General features: G+C 38.9%; 1 protein-coding gene across 7 annotated transcripts in view; it reads right to left on the bottom strand.

The window, feature by feature from the left end:
- LOC122697524 (cytidine monophosphate-N-acetylneuraminic acid hydroxylase) overlaps positions 1-18959 on the bottom strand; it is a 92148-nt gene that overhangs the window by 14461 nt on the left and 58728 nt on the right. For all 7 annotated transcript variants that reach the window (XM_043908364.1, XM_043908365.1, XM_043908359.1 and 4 more), the window contains 7 exons: positions 17256-17365; positions 15159-15349; positions 11250-11397; positions 10845-10926; positions 10061-10198; positions 7182-7317; positions 328-468 (listed from right to left, as the gene is read on the bottom strand). In XM_043908364.1, coding sequence (XP_043764299.1) covers positions 328-468; positions 7182-7317; positions 10061-10198; positions 10845-10926; positions 11250-11397; positions 15159-15349; positions 17256-17365 — 946 coding nt within the window. The remainder of the gene's footprint in view (positions 1-327; positions 469-7181; positions 7318-10060; positions 10199-10844; positions 10927-11249; positions 11398-15158; positions 15350-17255; positions 17366-18959) is intronic.

Here is an 18959-nt window from a genome sequence, read left to right as displayed (position 1 = left end):
ATGAGGAAAACACTTGGGTAACTATTATACAGAATGAGAAAATTATTTATAAGACTGAGAAAAAAATTCAATCTTTTATCCCCTAGATTTGAAAGATATATAGTTTTTTATTTGAATGGTAAGACTTCTGTTTAAAAAAGTGATGTACGGATATTAATTCATGATAAGTTTAGGATGCTACTCAAAAAAAAAAAAAAAAACAACCTTAATATTCCTACAAATAGGGACCTACCAAGAAGCCATAAGTATGTCCTTTATTTTCTCATAAAATTGAAAAAAAAAAATCCCTGAATCATTTTTATTCTCTATTAAGTATTTAAGCCAAACCTGTCTGTTGGATCCTTTAGCATCCTTCCCAGATCAAGAGTGGCTCCAGGTCGCGGCGTCCATGTTAACACATCAGAATTTTTCTTGATAAGATTGTTGAGTTCATCTGGGTCATTTTTTATGTTTGTTTCCTTAATATACCTGAGAAATAAGGACATTCCCATGTCAGAAAGCTTATTCTCAGTTGAAATTCTGATTAGAATAATGACAGAATTTTTATTTGTTTTCTCTGCATTCATACTTCCCAATCCCCCTCTACTTACCTCAGGAAAAATAAAGATTATATCTGGGCTAATGTTCCTAATTAGGGAAGAGTTATTAGTCAAAGAAGGTTGCATTTATAGCTTGTTTTTAAGTAATGATCACATAGTGATTGGAACTGAAGTTAGATAGAGGGAGACTATTATAAAGAGGTGGGAGTAGCACACTCATATTTTATCTTCCCCATTTTTTTTTAAATTGAAGTATAGTTATTTACAATAGTGTGTTAGTTTCAGGTGTATAGAATATTGGTTTGTCTTATCATATTTAATATTAATTAAATATGGTGGTGGTGGCTGTTTAGTCGCTAAGCTGTATCTGACTCTTGCCACCTCATGGACTGTAGCCTGCCAGGCTCCTCTATCCACGGGATTCTCCAGGCAAGAATACTGGAGTGGGGTGCCATTTCCTTCTCCGGGGGATCTTCCCAACCCAGGAACTGAATCCGGGTCTCCTGCACTGCAGGCAGATTCTTTACCAACTGAGCTATGAGGAAAGCCCTTTAATTAAATTTATAGATGATTAAATATTATCTGGTATGTAAATGCTAAGCAAATAACATGAACTAATTATTTTTATATTTACAACCCACTAATGAGATACCTGCCATTATTACTCTCATTTTATACAGAAAGATACTAAGGATCAGAGGAGCCAGGTGACTTGTCCCAGGTCAGCAGTGTTGATCCAGCTCTCTATCGCCAGAGCAGGGCTTGATCTTCCCAGGAGGCCACAAGGAGGAGCCTCTCCCCAACTTTAGGAGTAAAGTCTGATAAATCTGTCCAACCCCTTCCACCATGTAAGGTTATATTAAAAAAGATAGGCATCTATGAACCAGGTAGCAGGCCCTCACTAGACACTAAGTCTGCCAGCACCTTGATCTTAGACTTTTCAGTCTTCAGATGTGTGAGAAATAAATTTCTGTGTTTTATAAGCCTCCTCCCAAAAAAGTCTTTCCATTCAAAACCATTAAAATCCACTGGTTAGAAAAGAGCACACACAAATCCTCGGTCATAGCCCCTCCTGAGATCTAGTTTCTCATTGTGTTATTGATCAGGGCTGAGTACCTCCCAAACTTAATTACAAACCACCGTCTTTCTGGAAAAGTTCTAAGTCATCAATTTCAATGTTATTTGGGAAGGTAATTGTGGTGGTGCCCGAGTCAAAAAAGATTCAGAGAAACAGGCTTTGTCACTGTACTTCATCAGACATGGGTGACCCAAGCATTTTTGTTAAAGGGAATTTTACTTTCCTGTGCTACAGCTTGGCTACCTAGACTGGATAGATATTTTCAGCCAGATATACAAACATGTGTAAGCATTGCAATTTCATAGCTCCAAGGTGACTTACATTTTTTATGATCTTGGGATCAATTTTGCTCTGTCCACCCAAAGATGTCTAACTACTTCCTTCCTGCACATGTGAATGTCCTTCCACCGGCACAGCCCTCAATTTGAAGCAGTCTCACCTCTTGTTCTCATCTTCCTACCTCTCTTCTCAAAATGACTCATTAACTGATTTCCTTGCCTCCTGAGAAACATGACGCTATCAGATTACTCTTCCTAAAACACAATGTGTGGCGTTCACAAAATTCTTTAACTTCTTTGTCTCCATCTCTAAAATAATAATAAAATTGAAACACACCCAGATGCCACCCTCTGAGGGGTACTGTGAGTACCAAGGGTAACATCTGCCAACCACTAATACACAGAATAGCTTTGTAATCACTTTGAATGCCAGGGTCATGTTAAGTGGTCAAGTGTCCCATCGGTAAGAAGCCATCACATCCAGTTCTTCTCCAAGTTCTCACAATGCGACCTCCTTGATATTTCTAGAATCTGAATTCTCTTCTCAGTCTCCAATGTTTTTCATCAATCCTTTCGAGATTGTTGTAATGATTTTCAAACTGGTCTCCAGGATCGATATTCCTATCTCCCTTCCCACCACACATACAACCTAACCTCCCTGGTGCCCATCAGATCATGTCTCTGCTCATTAGACCCCTTTACCGGGTTCCTCACTCCTAAGGATAAATCCAAGTCATGCGGAGTGGCACACAGTGGTGTTCACTGTCTGGTTCCCTCCGTTCTCCCCTCCCTGCCTCCTCAAACACCTGCCTCAGTCCCCTACACTGAACCGCAGTCTGTCATCTCAGCATCTTTCTATCTAACAAGATAGGTCAGGGTTTACTAATACTTCAAAACTTTGTTTCAATCGTCCCATTCATAGTTTCCAATAGTCATTTTCTGACTCCCACCTGTATCCCACTGCCTTCACAACATGCATGTGCCACAGCATTTATCATTCTACATTATCATTGTTTTTCTCTTCCAATTCTGAAGACAATCATTTCATCCCTGGTTCTCCAGCACCAAGAACATGCTGCTCAATAGATGAATGAATGAATGATGAACAGTATTGCTCAAAAGAAATTGTTATTTAGCCTTAGACCAGTCTATCTGAAAATATTTGGAAGATGTGAGACAGCTACATAATATCAACAAGAAGTAATGAAGGGAACACATCAGCAATAGGACATATTAATTGATAAGACACACGTAGATATGTCACCCGACAACATAGAACTTCAAAATGAAAGCAGTCAGGTTTTAATGATGAGATACCAGACAACACAGAACTTCAAAATGAAAGCAGTCAGGTTTTAATGATGAGACACATGAAGCCCAGAAAAGTGAGAAAGAAAAAATTGTTCCTAATAAGTGGTAGTAGGGAAGAGCCTAAATTCCACGTACACTATTTCTCCTATTGTACTCTAAAGCCTCAGTTGATGAGAAATTATGGTCAGTACTTACAGGATTTTGCCATAAAAATGAATCTCAAGGACTATTTCTTTACTACCCAACAAATTTACGGATAAATGTACTCTGAGTAGAATGACACATGCATTCCCTGTCTGCTTATGGGAAGTCCCTGCCCTTTGTACACAAAATGCTCTAGTTATTGATCATAAAGGGGATCTTCATGAAGCAGATGGCACTGGTGTTTGCTCATAAAGACACTATTATCGTTAACAGCTGAGTAACTGTGTGATGAAATAGATGCTCTATATAACTGACAGAATCTTGTAAAACAATTACAACATCTATAAGATTTTAACATTTAAAATAATAAAGCTATGCTTACTAAATGAATAAACTGCATATTTTGTTTCTTTCAAAGGGTTCTGACTCATACAAAATGTGCATATATTAAGATATGCACTGTCTTACAAATATCATCTAAATAAACATGTAGCTTTAATTAATATGGCTGAGGTGTTAAGAATAACTTTAGGTTTTTTAATTTTTAAGATAACTTAGATCCAATTTTTGGACTGTTTGGGGTGATCAGCTCTATGAACTTTAACATATGTGTACATTTTGCAACTACCACTGCAGTCAGGATACGGAGCAGTTCTCTCTGCTTTATAAACTGTTCTCTCAAAACTCCCTTGTGCTGGCCCATCAGTCAAACTCTCCCCTCAGCCCAGCCCTTGGCAACCACCAATCTGCTCTCCATCCAGTAGTTTTGCCTTTTCTGGAATGTCATATAAGTGGAATCACACAATTTGTAATCTTTTGAGGCTGACTTCTGTCGCTTAGCGTGATGCCTTTGAGATTCGTCTATGTTGTTGTGTATATCAACAGCTATCTGTTTTTTATTGCATTTATAGTGTGGATATACTATGGCTTGTTTATCCATTCACCTGTTGAAGAATATTTGAGTTGATATGATAATTATGAATAGAATTACTATTAGTATTTGTGTGTAGTTTTTGTGTTCAATAAAAGTTTAGTTCTCTAGGGTAATTACCCATGAATGGAACTTCTGGATTGTATGATAAATGTGTATTTAAAGAAACAGTCAAACTGTTTTCCAGATAGCTGTATCATTTTGAATTCTCAACAGCAACATTTGAGAAGTCTTATTGTTCTGTATCTTTGTCATAATTGGACAGTGCTAATCTTTTATTAAATTTTATTAATTTTAAATCTTATTTTATTTATTAATTTTAATTCTATTAAAATTTTATTAATTTTAATAACTTATTACTTTTAATTCTTATTTCATTGCAGTTTTAATCTGCATTCTCTAATGGATAATGATATAGGCACATCATTTCTTATGCCTATTTGCATCAATATATCTTCTTTGGTGAAGTATCTGTTCAAATATTTTGCCCATTTATTATTGAGTTCTTTGCTTCCTTACACTGAATTTTGAAAGTTAATTATATATTTTAGACACAAATTGTTAATCAGATTTATGACTTGCAAACATTTTCTCACAGTCTGCAGTTTGTCCTTTTACTCCCTTAGCAGTGTCTTTCACAGAGCAAACATTTTAGTTTTGATAAAGCCCAGTGTATTAAAATTTTCACTTAACTGATTGTGCTTTTGGTGTCATATCTAAGAAGCCTTTGCATAACCCAAGCTCATGAAGATTTTCTCCTATATCTTCCTCTGAAAGTTTCATAGTTTTATATTTACATTTTTATTTATGACTCATTTAGACTTATTTTTGGGGATACAGTGTGGGGTGTACACTGAGGTTCATTTTTTGCATATGAATGTCCAACTGCTCAAATAACATTCTTTGAAAAGACTACCCTTTCCCCATTGAACTGTTTTTGTACCTTTGTCAAAAATCAAGTGGCTCTATGTAGGTGGATCTATTTTTAGATTTTATTTCACTGACTTATGTGTTTATCCCTTCATCAGTATCATGCTGTCTCGATTTCTGTAGTTTTACGGTGAGTCTTACAATTGGGTAGTGCGGTTCCTCTACAAGTGTCCCTCTAGAGTCATTTTCCTTTTATCTGTATAACTTTCTTTGCCATTGCTCTTAAAGGAGCTCTTCTTGTAACAAATTGTCTTAGTTTTCCTTTCATCTGGGAATGTTTTTGTCTTACCTTCATTCTTGAAGGATATTTCCATTGGATATAGAATCTGTGTTGACCGTTCTTTTCTTTAAGCTCTTCAAAAATACTATTTTACTACCTGCTAGTCTCCATAGTTGATGACTAGAAATCCAGTTACTTGAATTCTTGCATGAATACAAGGCATTCTTTTTCTCTTCCCATATTTCTGTTTTTCCACAGATACAGACTGTCTCTCTACCTCTCTAAGCCACCTGCTCCATTCTTAACCTTTCAGGCAGAGATCCCTTTTGTGGGTCCCCTGCAAAACAGTTATTTCCTTCTCACATTTTAGGTAATAGATTAAAACACTTCAAAGGTCTATTATTTTATCTAATTCCTCTTCTCTGGTCAAGCCTTAGACCAAAAGATCATCCCTAAGGATGCTTAACTTATCTGCCTTCAGACTATAAGGTTTGACATGAAACACTTAACATGAAGCCAAATAAGGAAACCCTCTGGGTCTTGTTTTTTTTTAATTCAAGCTCAGAAATACTTCCTCACTGACCTGACTTTAATATTCTCCAGTGTCATAGGGTAAATATTTCTATCAATTTTGTACTTTTCCCTTGAGTGACCCATAACTAAGAACATGAAAGTAATAGAACGATGCACTGTTTCACCTTCTCCAGCAGATTCTCTCAGATTGATCTTGGACATGCTTTCTCTTTATATCTTTTAACAGACACTCGTCACTGTCCAAGACAGTGTGGAGTGCAAAATATCACCACAGTCCAGCCCCTCAGTTCTTGGGTATTTCCATATAACGTGATGTGTGAGAGCTGTGAATGGCAGCAAAATCTTTTTCTCTGTTTCTCTTTCCATAGTTTCAAGGACAGAACTGATGTTCAGCCAGAACGCATAATAGTTGCTAAAATACTGAAATGGTTCAGTGCCATTTGGTTCAGAGCTACCTCTCTGACTGTCCTTTTTGCTGCCCCAGTCATCTGACCCTCCCCTGGATCTCCTGGCCCTCTCTCATGACACCAGGCAATCAGAACAGGTACCAGGTAACGCTGGATCAGGTCTGGAGACTCTGCTCCTCCAAACTTCATGTGACCATTAAAATGAAAACCTTCAAACATTCTCAAAGAAAACTCACTGGCCTCCAAAAAATACACTTGAAAAACAAGATCTAGAAGTTATACTGCTGCAAGAGAAATCCTTTCAGACACTCAAAAATGAGAATATAACTTGATAATGATACAGTCTCTACTCTGAGATATAGTGTGGTGTAGAGAAAAAAGCTCCAGAGCTAAGCATACCAGGATTCGTTTCTTAACTCCAGTGTTTCCAGCAGAGTGATTTGGGCAAATCTCTTAGCCTCTGAGTTTCAACCAACTTGAACAGGCATAATGATACCTACCTTACAGTGTCATTGGGAAGACTAAATGACTTGATTAAATGCCCCAGTTCAATTTCTAGTGTATACTGAATACATATAACTTGCCTTTATTCTTTCCAGGATCCTTCTGGATAAAAATCTATCTGGATTAACTCTAGCTGCCAACCATTGCTTTCATTCATGCTCTCCATTCTCAGGCAGCTTGTTAAATAAACTCCAGACTCCTACCAATTACTCTCTCTCATTCCATGTTGCATTTACAACTAAATCATCCATCCCAGAATACATTAACTTGTGTGTGAATACGTTATACAAAATGTCCAGCCATACTTGTCTGATGGGTGGGCTTCCACAAAATACCCAGCAAAGGGGCAATAAATTCGGGGTTGTAGGTCCTTCACCAGCCGAGCCTTGTAGTTCAGGAGTTTCTTCCTTTCTGTTTTAATGAACTGGGCTTTCCATTCCTCTGGAATGACAGGTTTTGGATTAGAGTCTCCTCTGTTCAGAAATCACAGAAAAACAAAAGCTCTAGTAGAGAAATCTTTCAGGAGATAAAAATTGACAGCTGACAGTCAGATGTAGACCAAAACTCTTTGTCATTAGTGGCTTTATTTTGCAAATTTCATTTGGTTACTAGGAAAACGTTCCTGAACTAGCCAAAGACACTGAAGCCTCTCCTTGTTTATGGCAATTCATGTGGACCTAGCTGAATACACAGGGTGGCATGTATAGTTGTACCTTGCATGAATGTACATTTTAAGAGCACTGTAATTCTTTTATTGCTTAATGCTCTTCTAACATGGAAATGGCTTTGCTATATGAGTGGGTTATAAATGCAAAGCACGTCTGTTACACCCTGGGGGTGTGCAGCGGTCAAGGTCCTGGATGTTGGAGTCAGTTAAGACTTAGGGTCAAAACGCAGCTCCACCACTTAAATTCTTTAAGTTTGTTTTCTCCTCTGTGAAATGGAATTGTGATGCCTAGCTCACAGTTTGTTCATTTGCTCATTCATTCATTTGTTCAATATTTATTGAGCACCTAATATAAGCCAAAATAGTTCAAGGCACGGAAAATATAATGATGAACAAGATAAAGCAGCTCCTTGCTCTCATGGAGTAGTCACTCTAGTGAAAGATGCAAATAATAAATAAGTTTATTTCAAACAGTGATGACCTAGGAAGAAAGTAAAATAGGATCATGGGATAGAGAGTGGCTGGGGTGAGGAGGCGGGTATTAGACAGGGCAGTTAGTGAAGATGGCATCGGAGTCATAGAATACAGACAGACATAGAAGAGGAATTGGCCACTGTGTGGAGGGCAGGGGTAATAGCACTTCAGGCAGTGGAAACAGCACATGCAAAGACTAGGGCATGGATGTACTTGGTGTGTTGAGTCTGAGGAACAAAAAGCAGGCCAGTATGCGCTGACATTGGTCAAGCAATGGGGATACAGGCAGTACAGGAAGTTGAGAATTTAGGCAAGGCCCAGAGCATGTGGGATACTGTGTCAGGGAACTGCTCCTACTACTACTGCTATGAACATCTGTGAACACAGACAAGGAGACAGAAAAAAACTAAATTATCCATAAGCTAGACCTGATCACTATTAACATTTAATTATTAACGTTCTGGTATATTCCGGACCTTCTTAAATATATGTGCACATGCAAACACACACATACACATACTCACATAAGAATGACGTTCTGGGACTTCCCTGGTGGCTCAGTGGTAAAGAATCCTCCTGCTAACGCAGGGGACACAGGTTTGATCCCTGGTCCAGGAAGATCCCACATGCTGTGGTGCAACTAAGTCTGTGCGCCATAACTACCGAGCCAGCACTCTAGAGCCCAAGAGCTACAACTACTGAGCCGAAGCACCACAACTACCGAAGTCCCCATGCCTAGCGCCCATGCTCCGCAATAAGAGAAGCCACCGCAATGAGAAGCCCACACACCGCAACTAGAGAGGAGCCCCAACTCGCCGCAACTAGAGAAAGCCCACACACAGCAACGAAGACCCAGTACAGCCCAAAATCAAACAAATAAATCTTAAAAAAAAAAGGGTGGAGTTCTGCTAGCTACCTTTAGTAGGTATATGTTGCCTCCCCAGTCACATTGTTAACCTCCTAAGGACAACACCTCCCCTCTATGTCTCACATGGTGACACATTCTGGGAAGCAATGAATACAGACTTAAGAGAAGAAAGGAAGGAACTGTACAAGACTTTCTTCATATTGCAAGTAGGGCATTTCTGCCACATCATTAAACAGAGATCGCTTACAAAACATATGCATTTATTAAATGAACATACATGAAGCACTTTCAATGCTAGTACAGAGCAAAAGTATGAACAAAATGTACCACTTACACACCCTCCCCCATCCCAAACCTAGCACTACACTTAGACCCAGAGCAGAAGTGCTTCTTCCTTGGATTGCACATTTTTTTCTAGCTTTGAGATATAACTGATGTGTAATTTTACATAAGTTTAAAGTACACACTATAGTGATTTCATTGCATGCATGCATGCCTAATGATTACCACAATAAGGTTAGCTTATTACCTCCATCACCTCATTACCACTTTTCATGTGTTAGAACACGTAAGATCTGCTCTTTTAGCAACTTTCAAGTATAGAGCACAAAGTTGTTAACTATAGTCACTATGCTGTACGTCACATCCCCAGACCATATTTACCTTATAACTGGAAGTTTATACTCTTTGACCACTATTTGCCTATTTTCCCTGCTCCCCAGACCCCCAGAACCCCATACTTTAGAGGGGCTTCTTTTGCCCCATCCCTCCCTGGTATGAGCATTCCCCAAGCCAAGGGCATATGCCTACCTCAAGGTGCCCACACTCTATTCTGAACCTCATACCAAGAGCATTTAAGCCTGGAATACCAAGTCAGACTCTTCCTGTTCTGCTCTATGGTCTACGTCAAGAATCCAATTGATCCAAATGATTCTTTTTCTTGACTTATCCTGAAATGCTCCCTAATCCCCTTAGTGTTTCTTTCATGCCCCATCAGCACACTTTGAGCTGGGAGCTTTAGTCTGTAATCTGTGATTTGCAAGTCTGGTTTCCCAGTAAGACTGTAAGCTTCTCGCGGGGAAGAACCATGTTTTAGTTATCTTTGTATTGATTTGCAAAGCATTTAGCAAAGTGCCATGTCTGCTCCCTGGCATCACTCTGATATAAAGTATTACCAGTAAACTTTCCACCACTGAAAGTCATCGGAAAGCCTGACGCTCCTCCGGCAAAATCACTCATCATTAAATCAACCTTCACAGGCAGCCTTCCTCCATTGGGTCTGGTGCAATCCACTGTGTTGAGTATTTTATGACCTGTGGAAACATTACACGGCATAAATACTCAAGGTGAAATCTTGAACACCAGAGTTTGAAATCCCAGGCCAACAAAATCAAACTCCTCCTGTCTGATTCAGTTGGTTCTGGATGAGGATAATAATCAAGATCATAGATAGACTACTTTCATTAGCCAACTATCTTCAGATGTTGAGCTCAAATGATGCAGGGGAAAAAATAACCAAATCAACACAAATCTCTCAAATTTTTGGAAATTCTATTTAATGACTGCTGGGGTAAAGCCATCTTCTCACAAGAAAAGCAGAAGTATATGATTACATTACATAATAATATGTCAATATGAAAGTAAAACATTCAATAAAGGCAGTTTTGAAGATGTTACCATAGGGGAAATAAAGAGTATCTGTTCCCTTATGAAAAAAATCTTTGCACCTGTCACCACACAGAGTATGTTACTGCTAAATTTTTCTCTGAGTGACAGATTTTCTGAGATTATCTCAGTGACAGTCCATTTTCCTAAGACAGGGATAGAATATACTATATCTTATGGAAAATGAAGATGGAAGAAGAAGATGAAGATAGGATGGAACTTTGGATAGCTATCATTATCCTTCCTACCAAGAGCATGTTTCATTTTTCATTGCTGATGAAAATAAGAGAATACCTTTGTATTCCACGATAATGCAAGTGTCCATTTCAGGATGAACGCCATCCATCAGGATCATGAATCGGAGATTTTTGTCTACCTGGAATTTAACAATAAAACCAACAACTGTCTATGTCAGTTTGGCTTTTTGTTCAATATTTGAGTAAATGATCATCTCTTCTGGAAAGAAATTCCTTTTATTCAGAATTGGATTTATTATCCAGTAAAGTCATACCATTGATTGATGGAGAGAAAAACTACTTTTTATTTTAGCTCAAATAGAGGTTTATACAGTAATACATACTTGCATAGTACTACATATGGAAAAAGTAAGCCATTGTTTCTTCAGTATTAAAGCAACTACCAAAAATTTACCCCCAGAAAATATAACTGAAAAGTGTGGAAAAAACACTAATATCTGACCTGCTGCCATATTCCAAATGGCACTACATTGATATTAGTCAACTGGACACCACTCTGATTCAGATTCCAAAATACAGGTCTTTCTGTTTTTCCAACATAAATGGGGATATCTGGTCTTCTCCCAGCAAGCGTCTTCAGTGTAGGGTAACTAGGATCAGAAAGATGGGAAGTTTGAAAGGTGAAAAAATTGGATCGTCTAGTATGAGACTGTTTGCTCCTCATGCCAACATATTGACCAAGAAGCAAGGAACAGAAAAACCAGACCCTCCCCAGAGTCCAAAAAACAGGGTTTTCCCTCAAGGTTGACTGTAACAATGAGGGGAATTTCCTAGCAGATTTCTCTTTACTGGGAAGACATATCATACACCACACTGTGTACATCAAACCAGGAGTGCAAATTCCATTTTCCATACTGATGCTGCTTTGAGCAAGGGTAGTTCTAACAGAAGGTACAAAGTGGGAAAGTCCTGCTGAAGAGGTTTCTGGTAGGTGAAGGTCTCCAGAATCTTCATTTTTTCTCACCTCTCAACCAGCAGCTCCCAATAAAAGAAAGGTCTTGGTCATAAAATGAGGAGAACCTATGAACTGCCCATCATTAAGGGTGCTTTTTCAACCATCAACAGATTGATAGCCACACGGTGGCATACAGAATGAATTATTTGTCCTTAAGGAGAGTCGGTTACCAGCTAGGCAAGACAGTAAAATTTAGTGTAGAAGAAAACAACATTCACCATTTGGAGTAATTCCAACTCAGTATACAATTAACCATCCGAGCACTTTTGAACATCTTTACAGATTGTCAACTCTCATTTCTGAGCATTCATTACATCAAAGGATTATATACTACTGTAGGGTGTGGCAAAACATGAATAAGAAACAAAAGGCTGTTTAGGTAACATATATCAATCATGGTGTTAGGCATTTTCACTAGTATTTTATTTATGGTATTTTATTTCCTCTCACCAAAAAAAAAAAAAAAAAAAAAGCTCTATGTTTGTTTTCAATAAATAAGAACACATACTCAGAAATATATGGCTAACAAATAGCAAATTGGTATTCAAATTCAGATTTTCTGATCCTAAACTTAGTGCTTCTTCTACTAGAAGGCAATTTCGACTTAAATGAATATGCTGTCTGAGTATAATGTCAGGTGAAATAAGATATTTAATAAGAAAAGCATAAACAAAATCAGCATATCAGCACTTATTAACTACATTTAATAACTACTCATTAACTAATATTCAAGTTCCAGACCTATATTAAATACATAGAATCTGGAGGGGGAAAAATCAAGGATTCTTTGAATACGTCTTTAATCTCTGGGTTAAGCAACTAAATCTACTTTAAGGGACTTTAGGAGTTAGGATAGGTTATTCTAAAATCAACGTTTAATGCTTTGTGATTTTTAAGTTGTTGAAAATTCTCACTGGCATCGATAAATATTATTCATTAGGATACCCATGTGTGCTGCTGCTAAGTGGTTTAAGTTGTATCCTTCTCTTTGTGACCCTATGGACTGTGCCTGCCAGGCTCTTCTGTCCATGGGATTCTCCAAGCAAGAATACTGGAGTTGGTTGCCACACCCTCCTCCCGGGGGTTTTCCAGACCCAGAGATTGAAACCGCATCTCTTAATATCACCTACATTGGCAGGCGGGTACTTTACCACTAGCACCATCTGGGAAGCCCAATATAATACTCATATATTTACATAACAAATCACATTTGTTTGACTAAAGACTGTTTTCTAAAATACCCTGGGCTTTCCCGCTTGCTTTTCCCTTGGTGGCTCAGATGGTAAACACAGGAGACCAGGGTTCAATCCCTGGGAAGATCCCCTAGAGTAGGAAATAGCAAACTACTCCAGTATTCTTGCCTGGAAAATTCCATGAACAGAGGAGCCTGCTGGGCTACAGTCCATGGGGTCACAGAGTCTGATGCAACTGAGCAACTAACACACAGGACCATGGGCATCTTTTAACAGGTACTACAAAGCAATCACTTAGTTTATGTGATACTGTTTTCTCTATACAACCTGCATAAAATTAGTCCCACATGGTGTTATTACACAATGCATGAACCCAGAACTTTCATAATTCCGCAGTTGTACATCTTTGGTTCCAGAAGCTTGCATGGATCAAAGGCATCACGCAGTCCATAGCAGATTTTTAATCTTAGCACAATATCCCAGCTGGTGATGTTCAGTTTTTGTGTATTGCAGGTAATTTGTTACTAAAGCAGCTAGCTACTTAAGTTTTTAGTTTCCTTAAAGAGAAGAGAGAGAACATATTCATGCCTTAGAGATCTCATATGCTTTCAACAGAAAAATCAAGGGGCTGGTCAACCAGTAGACATACTTCCCCTCATCATGGGCATTTCTATCAAAGAGTCTCCTTCATGTGAACTTTGTCACATAAAGTCACAGCAAAGAAAAATAAGGTGAAATTGCTTCATGTTAGAACAAGTGAGCAGGGCTGTATGTTTATATCAGCACTCGAGAGGCTGTGACACAAACTTCTAAATAAGGATGAAGAAGGAGGACCCTGAAATGAAACCAGTGGTTGGAAATCTGACCCCATCTCTTCTAGTAATTTTGCAAATGGGTATGGTTTTATAAATTCAAGCTCCTCTTTCTCCTTTCTGTTGACCATTATAAATTAGAGGGAGGTGGAAGGGGGAGATCAGGATGGGGAATACATGTAAATCCATGGCTGATTCATGTCAATGTATGACAAAAACCACTACAATATTGTAAAGTAATTAGCCTCCAACTAATAAAAATAAATGAAAAAAAAAATCCTGTGATCAATCACAATGGAAATGAATATTAAAAAAAGAAAGTATAAAAATAAAAAATAAATAAATAAATAAAATAAATAAATTCAAGCTCTTTTTTCTCCTTTCTGTTGATGATTATAAATTCAAACTCCTTTCTCTCCTTCCTGTTGATGACCTAGGTTAAGGAAGTTTCAGTTCCTATCCTTCACATCACACAGCTGTGTTTTCAATAAAGGATGAAGTGGACTCAGGGTTCAAAAGGTGGGAGCTCATTGTTGTTGAAATGCTGTGAGCCAAGAGTTGGCAAATCACAGCGACCTGCTGCTATAATCTATGAATGCCTTTTACCTTTTTAAATGGTTGAGAAGGAAATCAAAAGGACAATCCTATCTGGTGACCCATGAAAACTTTATGATACTCACATGTCATTGTCCATAAATCAGATTTATTAGAAGACAGTCAGGCTGACTGAGGCCCATTTATGACTGCTCTTGTAGTACCACAGTTAAACTAAGTCACTGTAACACCAACCATATGGCTTGTAAAACTGAGAAGAGTTACACCCTGTGTACTACTCCCTGCCATAAAACTTGAACTGGAAAAGGGAGTTGACATTCATGATCCTTAAACCTAGACTTTTATCAAGTAGCCTGAGGGTGGGAAGTGAGAGCGTGGAGGGTTATTAACTCCTGTCTTCCTCCGACAATGGCCCCTTTTGCATTTGTAATGGTATAAAGCATGAAAATATCTTCCCTCATAGCTCAGTTGGTAAAGAATCTGCCTGCAAGGCAGGAGACCCGGGTTCGATTCCTGGGTTGGGAAGATCCCTTAGAGAAAGAAATGGCAACCCACTCCAGATTCTTGACTGGAGAATCCCACCAACAGAGGAGCCTGACAGACTAGAGTCCATGGGGTCACAGGAGTCGGACATGACTTAGCGACTAAACCACCAAAGCATGAAAACACTTTAAAAATTATGCTACACAAACATACGCATTTATCCAAGTTAGTTCTCTTCTCATCAGTCCCACTGAATCGGCCTCAAATTGAGCAGGGGTCACAAAAGAACCTGAAAACCAGTGATGCCATTACTGCAGCATTTCCTTCAGAGTTCACGGCTCAGACTTCATTACCTCAGGTGGTCTGAGTGCATGTGACTGATGTAAATTAGGTCCGCTTGGCACAGCCTCTCCAGCCAATCAGATGGAGGCTCATGTAGTAACCACCATCCTCGGGCAAAAGCAGGACCCGTTAACCAAGGGTCAAACACCATCCTCTTGTCCCCCAGCTTGAGGTCCATGCAGGCATGAGTAAGGTATGTTATCTGTCAGAAGACAGTGAGAATCACATTATTGAGTCATCATCCGTCAGCAACAATGAACTGGCCTGGTTAGCGGACAAGTCACGTTGGAGAACTTTGCTCCTGAGCATGTTCAGTGAGGTGGAGACCTTTATATAGAAAACAACTCCGGGCACACATCACTGCTTTGTTAGGAAAGAAATGCTCACGGTGGATTTCAGGTGTCAAACCAATTGATTCATCCAATTCTACTCTATCTAAATTAGCTCCTGAATGCTTATTTACAGTCTGCACTGCAGAATATCTTTTGCCATCAGTCCTTCAAAGCACGATTTACAAGGAAAGGCAGTTAAAGATGTGATGGCAGATACTTGGGGATTTAATGGCCAGACTGGCTGGAAATAGCCACCGAATGAATGATGAATGATTCCTGGTGGGTTTGAGGCAGGAGACGGTGGGCCCTGGCTGGGCAGCTGGAGTCTGTCCCCTGAGGACACATACTCCAAGACAAAGATAATAGCAGGAAGGAGGAGAAACTGAGCCCTGTCCAGATAAGAGATAAAAAGATCACACGTTCTTCATTCCTAAGGTCAAGGAGACCTTCCAACTGCACACGCACAGAGAGGCTACTCAGAGGTCAAATAGGGAGGGGACACCACCACACAGTAAGTGATGTGGACCTTCCCGTAGGCCTCCTCACTGGAATCCACCTTGGCTAAGAGATGCGGGTGCACGTATGGGAGGACCCCGAGATGAGCCAAACACGACTCAGAACTAGGTCAAGCAAGACAATGGCCAAAGGAAACCCCAAAGAAGTGCCCCACGTAAGTGATTTACACTACCACGATGGCGTGACTCTTTCTCTCTGACCCCTCTATCTATTCACATGTACATCTCTCCTCCTAATAAATACTTTATCTGTTTCACTACTTTCCATCTCTTCGTTGAAATTTATTTCTACAAAGCAGACAAACCATGGCCCCTGACCCTCGCGGTCCAGGGGCTAGGATTCGGCGTTCTCGCTGCCGCAGCCTGACTTTCATCTCTGGTGGGGGAACTGAGATCCTGCTTTGAGTTGCTGCAGGCGGAGGCCACCTGAGATCGGCCTGGCATAGCCACGCAGCCTGGAGAAACAGAACTTGTGAGACTTTCTCTTCTAACTTACCTGCTGACTCGCTCAGGGAGTCAGGGTCCTCTGAGGATGGCTATCAACAATGACTAAGAAGCTGGCACAGACTCGAGGATTCTAAATTAGGGCTTCACTCCTTTCCTCTGGTCTGGCACTCCCAGAGGACAAAGGGAAAAACCCAGAGCAGAGATAAGGGCGTAGAAACTCCAGGGTGAGAAGCCAAAGCAGAGGGTACAGAGAGGTCAGCAAACCAAATTCAGGTGATTATGCCGATTCTGGATAGGGTCCCATTTGCTTCCTCAGAAAAGTTAACAACCGATTTCCACAAGCTTCCCAGATACATCGGAAAAATTCATTTTGGATTGTTTAATTCTCCCAAACTACCAAAGCTTTTTCTCTGGAGGAAACTCTTTTAAAGGTAGGAAGTGAACAAAGTTTGTGAAGATCTCAGGGCAACATGCAGAGATAGACAACTGGTCGTTTCATCTAATAGTGATTTGGAATCAAGGGAAATTTCTGAATTTCTTCCATAGTTTTGCATGACTCTCCTTTGGGACCTCTGCTAAAAGGTTTTCTGCTTTGTTGTTGTTGTTGTTGTTGTTTTTCTGGATATATTACCTTGTAATCCCTGCCAAGTTCTGGGTGTTTCTAAAAAATTTGCTCAAGAGTTCAGGATAACTATACGGTAAGTCCTAACCAAGAATATTCAAGGTAATATAAAATATATATATATATGTGTGTGTGTATATATCTTAGTTTTATTTTTGTTTTTAAGATAATTATAATTTAATGTTTCCTTACCTGCACTTCCCCAAAAGCCAAATCTTCAGGAGGTCTGGGCTCTGAATCCCAGGGGTTAGGAGGATTCAGTTCTAAAAGCAAAAGTTCATTTTCTTCACTCTTTTCCACAACTAGAACCAAAGGGGAATGAATCTGAATTAATAACAACAACAAAATGATGTTTAAAAAGCATCACTGAAATAGAAATGTACGGCTCAGGTACTCAGAGTTCAAAAATCAAAGGAAATCAGAAACAAAAAGCAATGCTAATTTAGGTCAAGCAATATCTACTGAGATGAGGGCTGAAGACTGACACCCATTCATTTCTTTTATTCATACTACACTTAAGGAGCTCATGGAATCTCAGGTATGTCAGGTATGTTTTATGTCTTAAGCTGAGTGCTGGGCACATGGTGGTTTATTATTTTTATATCTTTTAAATACTGTTTAAGAATTTAATAGAAACATATTAATTAACATTTTCCTAATAAGAGTTATCAACTTATTTAATAACAAAACACAACTGGCTTTCTTAATAAAATCAGAAATACACAAAGGACATTTAATATCACCACTATTATTAAACTGTGTCCTTGAAAATGCAAGCAATACAATAAAGATACATTTTATTATTATTTTCAGGCTATATTGTTGCTGGAAAACAGTGTCATGAAATAGAAAAAGTGCTGGATTTAGAAACATCAGGGTGGGGATTGTGACTGGGCTGCTTATTATCAATATCCTGGGCTGCAGTTGCCTGATCATAAAATAGTTATGACACATACTTCATAGAGTTGTTGTAGGCAGTAAACAATATAAGAGATCCAACAGTGTCCAGCACTATGCCTGGCACAGAGAAAGCATTTAATCAATAATAATATTATTATAGCATATCTTCGAAGAATGAAGAGTTAAAGAGAAAGCTCAGTATTGACAAGACTATATACTATTAATAACAAATATCAATTCAAAAGTACAAAGTATTACGGGAGATTCTCAGAAAACTGCATTGATATCCACTTGTAAGGATTTTCCTTCTTTAGAATTGTTCTCTCTTAAGAAAAGCAGGACAAGAAATGTGTGTGCTCAGCTGCTCAGTCGTGTCTGACTCTTTGTGACCCCATGAACTGTAGCCCACCAGGCTCCTCTGTCCATGGGATTTTCCAGGCAAGAATACTGGAGTGGATTGCTACTTCCTACACCAGGGGATCTTCCCAACCCAGGGATTGAACCCACGTTTCCTACATCTCCTGCGTTGGGAGGTGGATTCTTTACCACCATTGCAACCTGGGAAGCCCCAGTTATTAAGTAACAGTTATTAAACAGCTTTAATATTCTAGGAGAGGGTGAAAAAGGAAGGGCTATCTAACAACGGTGCTGTGCAACTGGTTATTTAAGTATTCTAGTTTATTATCTAGTTTATTAAAAACACAATGAGGCATTTCCAAGTGGCTAAAGATAGAATACAAAGGGAGGATTTCTAAATTTAATAGCAATGGAAACAATTCCAGTGGAAAATCTGAATATATACAAATGTAAGATGAAAAAGTTCTACCACCAACAAAAACTGGCAAACATGTTTGGAAAATACATTAGCATCATACTTGAGGAACAAGCTTAATTTAAAACAACAGTGATGCTATTTTTTGATTCAAAGGAGAAAAGTCTGAAAAACTAAGAATGCCTCAAGCTGGTAAAGTATGAGGAAAAAGGAGAGCTTATTAA

This window comes from Cervus elaphus, chromosome 7, assembly GCF_910594005.1.
Source record: "Cervus elaphus chromosome 7, mCerEla1.1, whole genome shotgun sequence".
In the NCBI taxonomy this organism is placed as follows: Eukaryota; Metazoa; Chordata; class Mammalia; order Artiodactyla; family Cervidae; genus Cervus; species Cervus elaphus.
The sequence above is the reverse complement of the archived record's forward strand: the minus strand, read 5'-3'. Positions and strand labels throughout refer to the sequence as shown.